Below are 12,941 nucleotides of genomic sequence, written 5' to 3'. Positions count from 1 at the left end.
TATTGTCGCAAACAGAGAGCAGCAGTGCTAAATGGAAACATATCTCAGGAAGCCTTATGTTGTAATATAATGATTGGGGTTTGGTGGGGTTAGTTTTTAAAACCATTTCCTGTGATAACATGTCCCACAACCATCACAAACCTCTGTTCTGTTCTGTGTCTCTCTCTCTCTCTCTCTCTCTCTCTCTCTCTCTCTCCCCTTACTACAGAAAAAAACAAAAGACGAGACATGATGAAATTAGAACGTTGACGTTATACCCATAAGAGCTGTCTAGCAGGAGTCTAGCTGGTTTCGTTGACTATAATTTGACTGTTTTTGTAATGTTTTTCAATGCAAACACTGTGTGAACCATAAAGGTCCTACTGTACTATTTGGCAAAAGGTCACTGAGTTCCCTGGACAAACATCTCAGCTAGCATTTACTAGGTTTCCATTGCTATGATAGTCTGGACATTTTTTAAGTATGATGTTTCCAGTCGGTTTAAGCTAGATGTGTATTTTTATAATAAAATGTCAGATAAGATTGTGAGGTTTAGAGAAAAAAACTAAACAGTGTTTCACAGCCTTCGCATTACTCATATTTAAAGAATGTCTATGTAGATTCCATACTGATGTCATAGATGACTTATATTTCTGGTGTTTATATAACAGTTGGGTGGTTTCCCGGACAGGGTTTAGAATAATCCAGGACTAGGCTTTAGATATATAGACCTTTTGCGTGTTTGCAAACAGAGATAACGTTTTTTGTGGCGGAGCCCAACTGGTGGCAGAAAGTGAATGCTTCTCAAGAGCTGTGTGAAGTGTTTTAGCATTAAATTGTGATTTTTAAGGATCCGGTGTTCTGTAGAAGTCTGTTTCCCCTATATTTCTCTTAAAGGGATAGTTCGGCCAAAAACGATACCAAACCCATGATTCACTCACCCCCAAGCTGTCCGAGTTGCATATGTCCATCGTTTTTCAGACAAACACATTTTCGGATATTTTAGAAAATATTTTAGATCTTTCGTTTGATTAAATGTAATGTTACGGGGCCCAGCAACAGTCCACGACCCTCAAGTCCAAAAAAAGTGCGTCCATCCCTCACAAACCAAATCCAAACAGCTCCAGGATGACAAACAAAGGTCCCCTGTGGGCAATCCGCGCGGTGCCGTTGTAGAAATATCCACATTCAAAATTGCATTAACGCAATTAGCCACCCTCCGGTAGCGCCGCCATCCTAGACTCAGGAGAGAGTATTAGCGTAGTGTACGCACTTTTCTTAGTGACGTATGACAAATTTGGAGGGCGGGGGCACAGAGCAGCAGCAGAGAAACTCTGTACGCTGCGTAAGCTCTCATCCTGAATGCGCATCACTCTAAGATGGCGGCGCTACCGGAAGGTAGTTTATAACGTTAATAACATTTTAAATATGGATATTTCTACAACAACACTGCACGGATTACCCACAGAAGACCTTTGTTTATCATCCTGGAGCCGTTTGGATTTAATTTGTGAAGGATGGACGCACTTTTTTTGGACTTGAAGGTCGTGGACTATTGCTGGACCCCGTAACATTACATTTAATCAAACGAAAGATCCAAAATACTTTCCAAAATATCCGAAAATGTGTTTGTCTGAAAAACGATGGACACATGCAACTCGGACAGCTTGGGGGTGAGTAAATCATGGGTTTAATATCGTTTTTGGCCGAACTATCCCTTTAAGTGTAATGTTTCTTATAATGTTTTCACCAAGCTACGTTTATTTTTTAAATAAATTAAAAGTTTAAATGGCTTGGCTACTAATTGTGTGCATGTATGTAATGTATATGTATTGTTATTTCAATTATTTTTACAGTATGAATCGCTGAAGTACTTATAAGAGCATACTATCATTGTATTCTGTATAATATCATTTATTAAATATTTCATCATTTCAATTTCTTCCTTATATTTTTAGCCTACGTGTTTGATTAAACTATTATGTTTACATACAAATTAATTTGTAAAGGCCTGTTTATATATTATTAACACTTTACATCATGTGTGTGTGTGTGTGTGTGTGTGTGTGTGTGTGTGTGTGTGTGCTATGTATATATATTTATTAGTAAACATCATAATTTAGAACAACAGGAAGAAGACATAGGCTAAGATATAAGGTAAAAAGAAATAATAGAAAACGAAAAAATACGAAAACTTTAATAAATGGTAATATTATTGATATTAAAGGAACAGTATGTAAGAAATTTATATCAATTAAATATAAAATGGCCCTGATATGTCACTAGACATTAAGAAATCATTTTCATTTCAAATACTTACATCACTGACAACAGTGGTCCGACCAGAATATTGTCATTTAAAAAGTGGAGTTGCAGCCCTCAACTGATGTTTATGTTGTCATTTTGTATATTGGCCATCAGTTGTGTGATTGCAGTACCAGTTTTAGCCACAAGTTTTGTGATTGCAGTACCAGTTTTGGCCACAATCCTACATACTGTTCCTTTAAATAAATAAATTATAACCCTAACGTGATGAAAACGCTATAAGAAACACATAGAGGGATCAGACTTCGACAGAACACCGGATATCTTCTCTAATTATTTTCTGTTCAAATGATTAAAAGATTTTCAGATGATTTCATCACTCCAGTCTGTCCGGTTGAGGGCTTTTATTGCAACCATAAACACCTACGTTTATCTTCAAATGGTGTCTTCGACGACGGTATACTATAAAAATGAAGGTCATCTATTTTGGCATTCCTATTCTGACACTCAACAGCACACCAAAACATTTTCTAGTGAGTTATATTGTTCATTTCACTCGTGTCTCATTCATTTCCAGTGTTTTTCTGCCACCATATGCGCGCGCGACGTAACTGTGACGTCGACTCGCAAAAGGTCTATTAGGACATTTAAGTAGTTTTTACAAACTACCTTACAAAACAAAAACAATACTGGTGTGCATCTAGAGACTGTAATGGAAATTTATATCTTTACATCTTCAATGAAATATATGTTATGGTTTGCGTCTTATGTATTCAAATGTGTGTGTCTCATATGCCATTTTCTGTTTGCACAAGCTGTAACTTGTAAGAGGAAGTCTGAACAGGAAGTCTGCTCAAGCTAGTGCAACTATTTTTAATATAGGTGTGAATATCCTCAGCAAACTTCTATTCGATCATCTCAGACTCAGTAGACAGGTTAAATAATTTGTAAACACCCAGATAGGGCTGGGCGGTATGACGGTATATTCCGTTACCGCGGAATAAACTGTCAGACGTAACATATTTTTCTATTCCGTCTATTCCGCGGAATGCAAATAAGTGGGCGTGGCTAACTCTGCCCTCCAGCATGTTAGACTGAGTGTGACGGAGCAATGTAAAATAGTTCACTTATAAAAAACGAACGAGTTATTTGTGTAATTTTTATAAGTGCCAGTGAATCCACCGCGGGTCACGCAGCGAGACTCTTTGGCTGTTTCTCAATTCCAAGAACGCAAAGAACGGACTTGCGTCCTCGTGGAGATCGAACTTGCCAAGCGACCTCGGAAGAACGAACTCGAAGGTCGCGAGAACACACAACGCACTTATGAGAATTGAGATTTGTGCAATCTTCCTGTTGGTCACCTGACCTCCGCCATTGTTTTGCCCCAATGACTTCTGGGGCATGAAGCGATTTCAGCGCGAAAGTCTGCACTCGATGCATCCTCGATATCAAGAACACATCCGGGTATTTTCATGCGTCCTCTGTACTTGCGTTCTTGAGAATTGGAATACGGACTACCGGCACATCCGGGAACTTGACTGTAAATTTCGTCACCGCCCCTTTTTGGGGGATAACAGGCAGCCCTTCCATTGGCTTCCATTCAAAATAGCGGAACAAAGCAACGTTTTTACACAGCCGGCAGGCGTAAATTACTTATGAAATCACTCAGATTAAACATGTCGAGTATTTATCTGTCCACCCTGCCTGCCATAGAGCCCGAAAGATACATTAACACATTTAATTTGGTCAATATAAAAACATGTCCCTTTCATTCTCACAGCGTCAAATTTGTGTAACAACGCCATCCAGATGGCCAGTCCGCCCCTGCTGATGATCACAACTCAAGCAGCATCATACATACAGTAAATAACATTAATTGGAACCGTAACACATTGAAGCCGTATTGCACTGCAGATGTGTGGGGTGTATTTCAGAGTGTGAAATATCCTAAAGCTCAGTTGTTTCAAACACAAAGTTTAGATGAGTTTTAGTGTAAATGACTACCGACTAGTGGCAGCCGGTGACTTCTTTTTTCGAGGGCGCACGGTGCGAAGTTCATCAAAACATGTATGTAGCCCATTATGTGTGTGGTTCGTAATTTTAAAAGTGTTGTGCGCGTCGAGTGAACCTATGTCCATCACATGTCTTTTCAAAATAAGTGCCTGCTGCAGACGCGTCGAAAGGGTTTATGATAAAAGAGACACTCGCGTTTGCCAGATACTCGCATAATATCATGCGTAATCAGAGTTTAATGTTAAGGGAGTGTCTTGCGTGTATTTTGTGAACGCGAAAGAGATTTGTCCAGAAGCTATTACTATATTAACTGTTACTGTTATTGCTTATGTACACTGTTTCTAAATGTTTTTTTATTCAGACATCTATATTTCCCCCTGACCAATATACCTTTCCATCTTTTAGTGGAGCTACAACTTGCTATTTTACAACACCCGATCAATGCATTGTCATAAGGCACTACAAATTGAAGCCATATTTTTAAGTAGTGTACTGTATGTATTCAATACATTTACTATAGCTATTAGTTCCTCGCTAAAATTTCTATTATATAATGTCTGTGAGGTAAATAAACTTTTGGGTGTCATCTGTCTTTCTACAGGTGAAACATGGATCGTGCAAATACACAAAAGACTGTGAAAGTAAGTTTTAAGTATTCTTTACCACCTTATACAATTAAAGCAACACTAAAGAGTTTTTGCTCTTTGCTCCCCCTACAGGTTGGAAGCTTAATTGTCCCTTACCACTGTCGTAAATAATTTAGCCTACTGCAGCAAAGCTGGCTCTGATTGGATTATAGGTCTGCCGTAAAGCAAGTTTTCACTCTACTGGACCGCGACCCAACGGTTGGAAACTTCTTTAGTGCGGTTTTGACTGAGTGCTGCAAAGCGAATGTGAAAGTGCCGTTCACCCTGTTTCGAGTGGATGAACGACTGAAACTTTTTTGGAAATGTTATTTTAAGGTAAAAAAAACTCTTTGGTGTTGCTTTAAGTAATTTATTATGTACTATACCAGGTACATTTAAGTTTACTCTTGCCTTTTTAAATATGTGACCTAGAGTTGTATGCGTGTATTTTAAAGTTTGTTTTAGAGTTAAACAAGGATGGACCTTCTTTTGGCTGCAGTGACGTGGCCCTTGTTGAAAGAAGTCATCATTCTACAAAGTCTGCATGGACCAAATTAACTTGTCATGAACATTGGAGCGGATAACTGTAGTGCCAAAGTACATCCAAAAATAAGCTGCTGAAGTACAGTTAGGTGCTTTTCTAAGAGAAATTAAATTGTGCTCTGTGTATTTACAGTTAAAGTTTTTTTCATGTTAATAATTTCCATGCCCGAGCATAATTTTAAGCACAAAGAGATTTCTGTTCTCTTATATAACAAAATGTCTGATGTTTTTTTTATTTTAAGGGCAACAGTTGACAATAAAGTCTTTCTATTGGAATAGTGAGTTTGCTAATCCAAGTTAGTTAAATAAGATATCTTTAGTAAGTTTAATGAACTTGAATTTTAGAACAGACTACTTAAAAAAAATACATTATATCAATTAAACTTTGTAAGTCCAGTAACTTAAAAAAAGAAGAGTTCTGACAATTATTTAAGTTGAATAACTTAAAGTTTAGTACAGACAACTTAAAAACGTAAGTGCACAAATGTTACCTTAACTTTGCAAGTCCAGGTTACTTGAAATAAATAGTTGGGTCAAATATTTAAATAACTTAACAAACCATTTCAAGTTCAAACTACTTAAGTTTTAAGTAAATTTAAATATAGTAAAAGCTAAAAGACAACTCAAAAGAGAAAGTTGGGGGAACGATTTTACAGTGTAATAGGTCTGTTTTCACATATTTTGCATATTGTAAAGATCTATTGAAACTCATACACAAACACACAGACATTAAATTGTCCCAATATTACATCAGATGTTTTATTTTTCAAATGAATGCATCTTAAACCAATCATTCTTAAAGGGGTCATATGACGTTGTTAAAAATAACATTATTTTGTGTATTTAGTGTAATGCAAATACACAAAACGCGGGTTAAGTTTAAAAAACACAGTAGTTTGTACATTATTGTTGCGTCTCTACACCCTGCTTTCTAAAATTTTTACAAAGCTTATCATTCTTTAGTGTGGTGTGCTCTGATTGGCCAGCTATCCATTACATTTTGATTGGCCGAATACCTTAACTGTGTGAAGGAAATGTTACACTTCTTACCATATTTAGAATATCAGCTTTCAAAGCAAGTGTTTTTAAAGCTCACGTTCTTTCGGATCCCATTTTTTATAGCCTAGTAGTTAGTGTGTAATGTTGCTATAATATCATAAATAATACCTGTAAAATGCTCAAAGTTCACTGCCAGGCGATATATTTTCTTTATCAGAATTCGCGTTTAAAAGCCTACAGCGAATGGCCGGTTTGGACTACAGCCCTCTACTTCCTGCTTTAATGACGTCACTAGAACAGTTTTTTGACTAAACTCCGCCCACAGGAATACGTCAGTCGCCAGCTAAGCTAATGGCAAGCTAAGCTGCTATCGAATCACGACACACTACTAAACAAACTACACAATCAGAACTTGTTATGTATTACTGAAGGAGAGACTTCATAGGACAAGGAAGACATCAGCCCGTTTTTAGGACAGTGAAAATAGCGGCATACAGATTAGTAAATTGTGTGATAAATACTGCGTTTTTTTTACACGTGAAACATGAACACATGTTATATTGCGCATTGTAAACACAATCAAAGCTTCAAAAACACAGAAAGAACGGGACCTTATAAAGGCGTTGATGATTTTGTTTTACTTTAATTTTAGAAAGTGTTTGAATGTTTAATCTGCACCTTACATATCTTCTATATGCACAAACTGCATTTGTTTAACACTCCAAAGACAAAGGAAAACATGAAATCGCATCATATGACCCCTTTAATCTCACTATCCAGGATAAAGACTTTTGAATTTATTAAACCAAGTGACTAATGTTACAAATACTAGATCAGTATCCCAGTGTAGTTCCAGAAAAGTAGACCAACATCCCAGTGTAGTTATAGAAACCTGGTCAGATTTTACACTATGAAAAATGAAATTTTTTCTCTTCAAGCAAACTAAACGATTTGTTTACCAATGACTGTTCGTTGTCTACGAACCTATAGCCAAAAAGTTTCATGGTTGGTCCACAAATTTCCTGTACAAATTGGGCCAATTTGAAAGGTATCTTAAAGCGCCATTTTTCCACGTGCTCCGAAGAGTTTTTTTGGGTGGAAAATATACCGCTGGAGTGCGAGTGCGTGTTTTCTAGGATCCAGTCCCTTGTTTGTGGTGTAAATGGAATCCCTGTGAAATTGTACATTTCTGCTGCTTTCTGCATGGGGTCCCTGGCGATGTCCTCGTAACGCACTAACATGTACCGCTTTTCCAACCATTTAGGCAGACTCAAGCCCAGCTCGGCAGACATGCGAATGTTGTTGCAGTTTCCTTCCAGACGTTTGACCTCCTCTTCCTTAACAGATACATTTTCATTTACAGCCCAGCTTTTCCAATCCTGGTACTTACTTGGAAAAGCTACTATCCTTGATGCCAGGGTGGCCCGAGGGTCTCTCACCAGCTGTATGAGTCTGACATCCAACTGCGGGTCCTCTAACAGAGAACGTAGTGTGTCTAGTTGTGTGACCCTGACGGTTTTGATAACCCTGTTCCGTTTTTTTTGGCAGACCTCAGACGCCAGGGTTAAGTTGAGTGGCCCGCACCGCCTCGTCCTGCAGTGGTACTTCTCGAAAATGCCTTTTATGACTGGTGTGCAGACCTGGTTCTCGCACAGAGCTACACTGGACTCCCTGCGGAACAGGTCAGGGGTGACGTGGTCCTTGGGCGGGGGGTTAATGAAGCGCTCCAACAGAGAGAAGTCGCACAAGAAGAGATGCTTCAGGACGTCTCTGTAGACCCACGGAGACGTGCTGGAATTTGTGCCATTTGTGCCAAGCGACAGCATCGCCTCCACATGCCACAGCGGCTCAAAGAGGTAAAACATATCGGCGCCCTGTTGATTGAAGAATTCGCCCACAAAAGAAGAACCTGAACGAGTGGTAGCCATCAAGAGAATGTGCTTTTGGCCTTTCTCACGGGCCCCTAAGACGTTTTCGGAATAAATATCATCTGGATAGGAGCTGTTGTCATCTATTATCACAAAAGAAGACGTCTCGGGCATTTGCAGTGTTCTGAACTGTGACAGCTTATCTGAAACCCTGCAAATGTGAGGAAAATAATAACTGAAGAGTTCAGATGCAAAAGCCCCTAAAATGCCACCTTTGTCAAAAATGAGATGTTATTGTAACCGGATGCCCTCGGCACATTCTATACGCTCGTTGGTGTTTAAAGCCCCCAACGGAGCCCCCAGGGCAGCGCCGCCTGGAAAGCACTGCCCGCCCCCGAGCGCCTCAGCCAATCAAAGCACTGGCACTAGATATCGAGCCTTCCGCCAGCTTCTGGCAGTTCGAGCTCACCGTTGGTCAGGTGAGTAGCGCAGACATGGCCAGACAGGAATGTGACTGTTTTGAATTCAGCTGGAAATGTTACGTGTTTCCGCGTTTTCACATGTCCGTAACACGACTTTCTTTTTCGTGCCAGTTTCACGTATTGGTTGCTCAATTGTTTTTCCTATTTTCTTGCCATTGTCGCTTGGGATTGGGGTTAGAACGACTTTCTGTTACATAAAATGACGTCTAACCCAAACCCAACTCTAACCCTAACCCCAAGCGAAAACAAAAATCTGACGAATAAACATATAAACCAATGCTTAAAATGACATCCAATCCCAACTTTATCCTTGCATAAAAAAGATTTTAAAAAAATCTAGACGAAAACACATATAAACATATGCTTAACATGACATCCCAAACCACAAATCCAATCCCAAGCGACAATGGTTTGAAAATAGGAAAAAAATTGAGTAACCAATATATGCAACGGACACGTAAAAACGCGGAAACACTTAGGGGCGGAGTCTACGATGTTTGAAAGCCAATGTTGATATTTGAAATCACCTAAACAAACACGCCCCTACCCCAATAGAATCTGGACCTTCTGTTGATAGATTCGCCCCACACATACGCAACCCGGCAAGGATGTCGGTTAGTAGACACGCTCCTTACTGCTGATTGGCTATAAGTTGTTTTGGTAGTCGTCCCGTCTCCTTTTCCAAAGCGTTTTTCAAACATCGTGGACTCCGCCTTTAAATTAAACGCTCTAAACATTTCGAGCTGAGTTCAAACATTCCTGTCTTGCCATGTCTGCGCTACTCACCTGACCAACGATGAGCTCAAACTGCCAGAAGCTGGCGGATGGCTCGGTGTCTGGCGCCGGTGCTGTGGTTGGCTGGGGCGCTCGGGGGCGGGGAGTGCCTTCCGGGCGGCGCTGTCTTGAGGGCTCCGTTGAGGGCTTAAAACACCAACAACCGTACGATACGTTCATCAAATACTTTTGTGATAAATACGCTTAATCCCACCCTCAGCCCATTCAAAAATACGTTTTTTTACGCAGAATCCATTGAAAGTCTGACAAAAAATGCAAATTAACAAGAAATCATGCCAGGCGCACTTAGGTTTTACATCTGAGCTCTTCAATTACAACCTTTTCAATTTACACAGCATATGGAAATTAAAGCCATAGTTCGTCAAAAAATTTAAATTACCACAATTGCTCGCTCTCCAGCCATCCGAGATGCATATGTCCATCGTCTCTCAGACGAACACATTTTCAGTTATTTTAGAAAATGTCCTAGCTTTTCCAAGCTTTATAAGAGTTTATAACAATAGCGCCCACTTTCTTCAAGTTTAAAGAATGTGCATCCATCCTTTACAAAAGTAATCCAAACGGTTCCAGGGGGATAAATACAGGTCTTTTGAGGGTAATCGATGTCATTTTGTAAAACAAAATTTATATTTAAAATGTTATAAACTATAATAACTACTGTAGCTCCAGGTAGAATCCAACAGACACTCACCGAATAGTAGCGTAGTGTACAATGCGTTGTGAGTTATTATAGCTACAGCTAGAGATAACTTAATATGGTCTTCTATTAAAATCCATTTTAAATATCGTTTGACCTTGAACTGAAATCGTTGTTTTGCTGCCTCCTCTGTGCCTCTTGAAAAATGATGGACATGTGTATATCGGATGGCTTGAGGGTGAGTAAATCATGGGGTCATTTTTATTTTTGTCCGAACTATCCCTTTAATTTTCAGAACTTCTTACCTTAAAATAATGTTGTTTTCCTTTTCGATGATGACAAGCGCCACAATGCAGATAATGACAATTGCATACTTGTTCCTCATTCTCACATTTAGTATTATTTAGGAAATGCCTCCAAAGACTGCTAATTAGTTTGGGGTTCTTTCTCTTGTTAGAACCTGCATCAACAATTTATCTGCAAGAAACAAAATAGGAGGTGATATACAGTTAGTGCACTTTAATAGCAGAGCATTTGCCATTTTCACAGACATTAAACTTACTAACACACCAGCCCATGTGCTGATTCAAACTGGTGACAGATTTATACCTTTTTGGCACAGTCAGACAGACAATCTCATCTTTATTTACTGTCATCACCTGACTATTAATTTCACTCATTTGAAATGATCAGAGATGATGAGTTGCATGGACACAATGTCTCTTTGATTTTGGTTCATAATCTTTAAAAAGCATTATCATAATATATCACAATGAGATCTGTGTGCTTCAGAGCAAAACTTTAAAGAGCATACAGAAAACATTAACATTAAATCCAGTCCTCAGAAATGACAAAATGTTACAAGTTAAGACACGTGTCAAACGTGTTAACTGAAGTCACAATGCCAAATGTATAAAAATAAGTGTTATTTATGCGCAAAATATAAATTTGCAAAATGATGCATCGCAAAACCATCAAACTGCCAAATCTTCCCATTTGTGAAATATTATTCTTATTTGCTATAAACACATTCATTGTTTCTTTGACTTCGCTTGTTATTACAACAGTAGCGTATGTGGCAAATATTGTACATTTTAATTTGAAACGTCAAAATGCTTGTCCACATTTTTCAAGCACTGAATTAAAACCTTTATTAATTCTTAACAATTAACGTATTGACTCACAACACACCATACCTCTAGCACACTTGCTCATTGATGTGTAGACCATTTTATAACACCACAATATAGAAACATAAATGCTACTTAAGCTTTTAAGGAACTCAAATTTGTTTAGTATATGTTTGTCAATGTTTGACGTGGATCAAAACCTTTCATAAAAGTTGTTTTAAAACCATAACCCAATACACATTCTTGTCTTACGACAACTTTTTTTTAACTTTTTTGATCCACTTCAAATGTTGACTATAGTATATTTGTCAATGACATCTTACTAACCAGGACGTTAAACAAAGTAAAGCCCTAGGCTTTGACCTGAGTGTGTTTATGAGTCAAGTCTGAAGGAGGTCGCACACCGGGCAAGAAGCGCCACGTTGCGTGTTTGACAACTAGCAGGTTTGCACACCGGACGTGCACATTCAATAGCGCAAGCTTAGTCAGACTGAGTCTGCTTCCAGATGCAAAATATCTGTTGGCAGCCTATGTTAATTGTTATTTATTTTGGACAAATATGTATTATTTAATGTTAAACTATGTGAGCAGTGTCCAGAGTCACAGCGTACAGCTGCCGTCAGCCATCTCTGGTGTGTAAATTTATAAAAAAAATAACGTGTTAAATTTTTAGATATATGGCGCTACGCAATGTAAAATTTTTTGCCCGGTGTGCGACCTCCTTGAAGTTTCATTTTAAGTTTTATAAAGATTTTCTAGAAGAAATGAATTTCCTGAAAAGCTTTGAATTTACTGCAAATAAATTTACAGTGAACAGACTTTGCTTGTAAAACCCATTTGATGACATGTGAAATCAGTGGATCACATGTGGTGACATGTTCTCCACATGTGATCATTAAGCACATGTCATCACATTTGTTTTACATGGGAATTTACATGGGATTTTTTTTTTACCTAAAAAACATACGATTATTATAAAAACGCAAATGAAAACACACCCCCTACCCCTTATGCCCCTAATCCCTTATAGGAGACCCGGGACCCCCCCAGCCCCCCAAATCGAACACTGACTATACTTTAAATAAGTATATTTGTAGTGTATAATCTTTACACTTTATTAAGCACAAAAAATAAAACGTACTTGCTGGTATTTAAGTGCATTTTAGTACATTCAAGTATAATTTATTTTTTACCAGGGATTCATGTTTTCACTTTGGAAGAAACAAAATATAAACACATTCAAAAAAAAAAACAAAGCTACACATTACTAAGACAAGCTCCAAAGCAATGAAAATTGGTTACACTTAAACTACACCAACTCACCCACACATAACACCCAACAGTTGTTAGTTGCAATAAAACCAGTTGCTCTAGGTCAGGGGTCTCCAACCTTTTTGTAAACAAGGGCTAACACAATGGATAAAATAATCTATATAAAAAATCAAATTTTTTTATATAGTCTACTTAATTTTTTTGTTTTACTTGTTGATTTTATTTTATTTTACTTGTTATGTTTTAGCATTGTTTAAAATGTTAACATACACAAAAATATAAAAATATGTAATAAATAAATATTAAGATAGAATGTGCTTGGGTGGGCAACT

The 12,941-nt window shown here is 38.1% G+C and overlaps 2 protein-coding genes across 3 annotated transcripts in view; one reads left to right on the top strand and one right to left on the bottom strand.

Annotated features, from left to right (window-relative positions):
* Positions 1–5,911: 5,911 nt before the first annotated feature.
* Positions 5,912–12,941, bottom strand: part of chst3a (carbohydrate (chondroitin 6) sulfotransferase 3a) — a 10,970-nt gene continuing 3,940 nt past the window's right edge. For both annotated transcript variants that reach the window (XM_073873333.1, XM_055170825.2), the window contains exons 2-3: positions 10,513–10,684; positions 5,912–8,504 (exon numbers count right to left, since the gene is read on the bottom strand). In XM_073873333.1, coding sequence (XP_073729434.1) covers positions 7,334–8,504; positions 10,513–10,592 — 1,251 coding nt within the window. In that variant the 5' untranslated portion in view covers positions 10,593–10,684 and the 3' untranslated portion in view covers positions 5,912–7,333. The remainder of the gene's footprint in view (positions 8,505–10,512; positions 10,685–12,941) is intronic.
* The window catches only part of cdhr1a (cadherin-related family member 1a), a 27,823-nt gene continuing 23,032 nt past the window's right edge, over positions 8,151–12,941 (top strand). The window contains exon 1 of the mRNA XM_055170822.2: positions 8,151–8,281. The gene's annotated coding sequence lies outside the window, so the exon portion shown is untranslated. The remainder of the gene's footprint in view (positions 8,282–12,941) is intronic.

This window comes from Misgurnus anguillicaudatus, chromosome 11 (assembly GCF_027580225.2).
Source record: "Misgurnus anguillicaudatus chromosome 11, ASM2758022v2, whole genome shotgun sequence".
Classification (NCBI taxonomy): Eukaryota; Metazoa; Chordata; class Actinopteri; order Cypriniformes; family Cobitidae; genus Misgurnus; species Misgurnus anguillicaudatus.
This window is presented reverse-complemented; position numbering and strand designations above follow the sequence as displayed.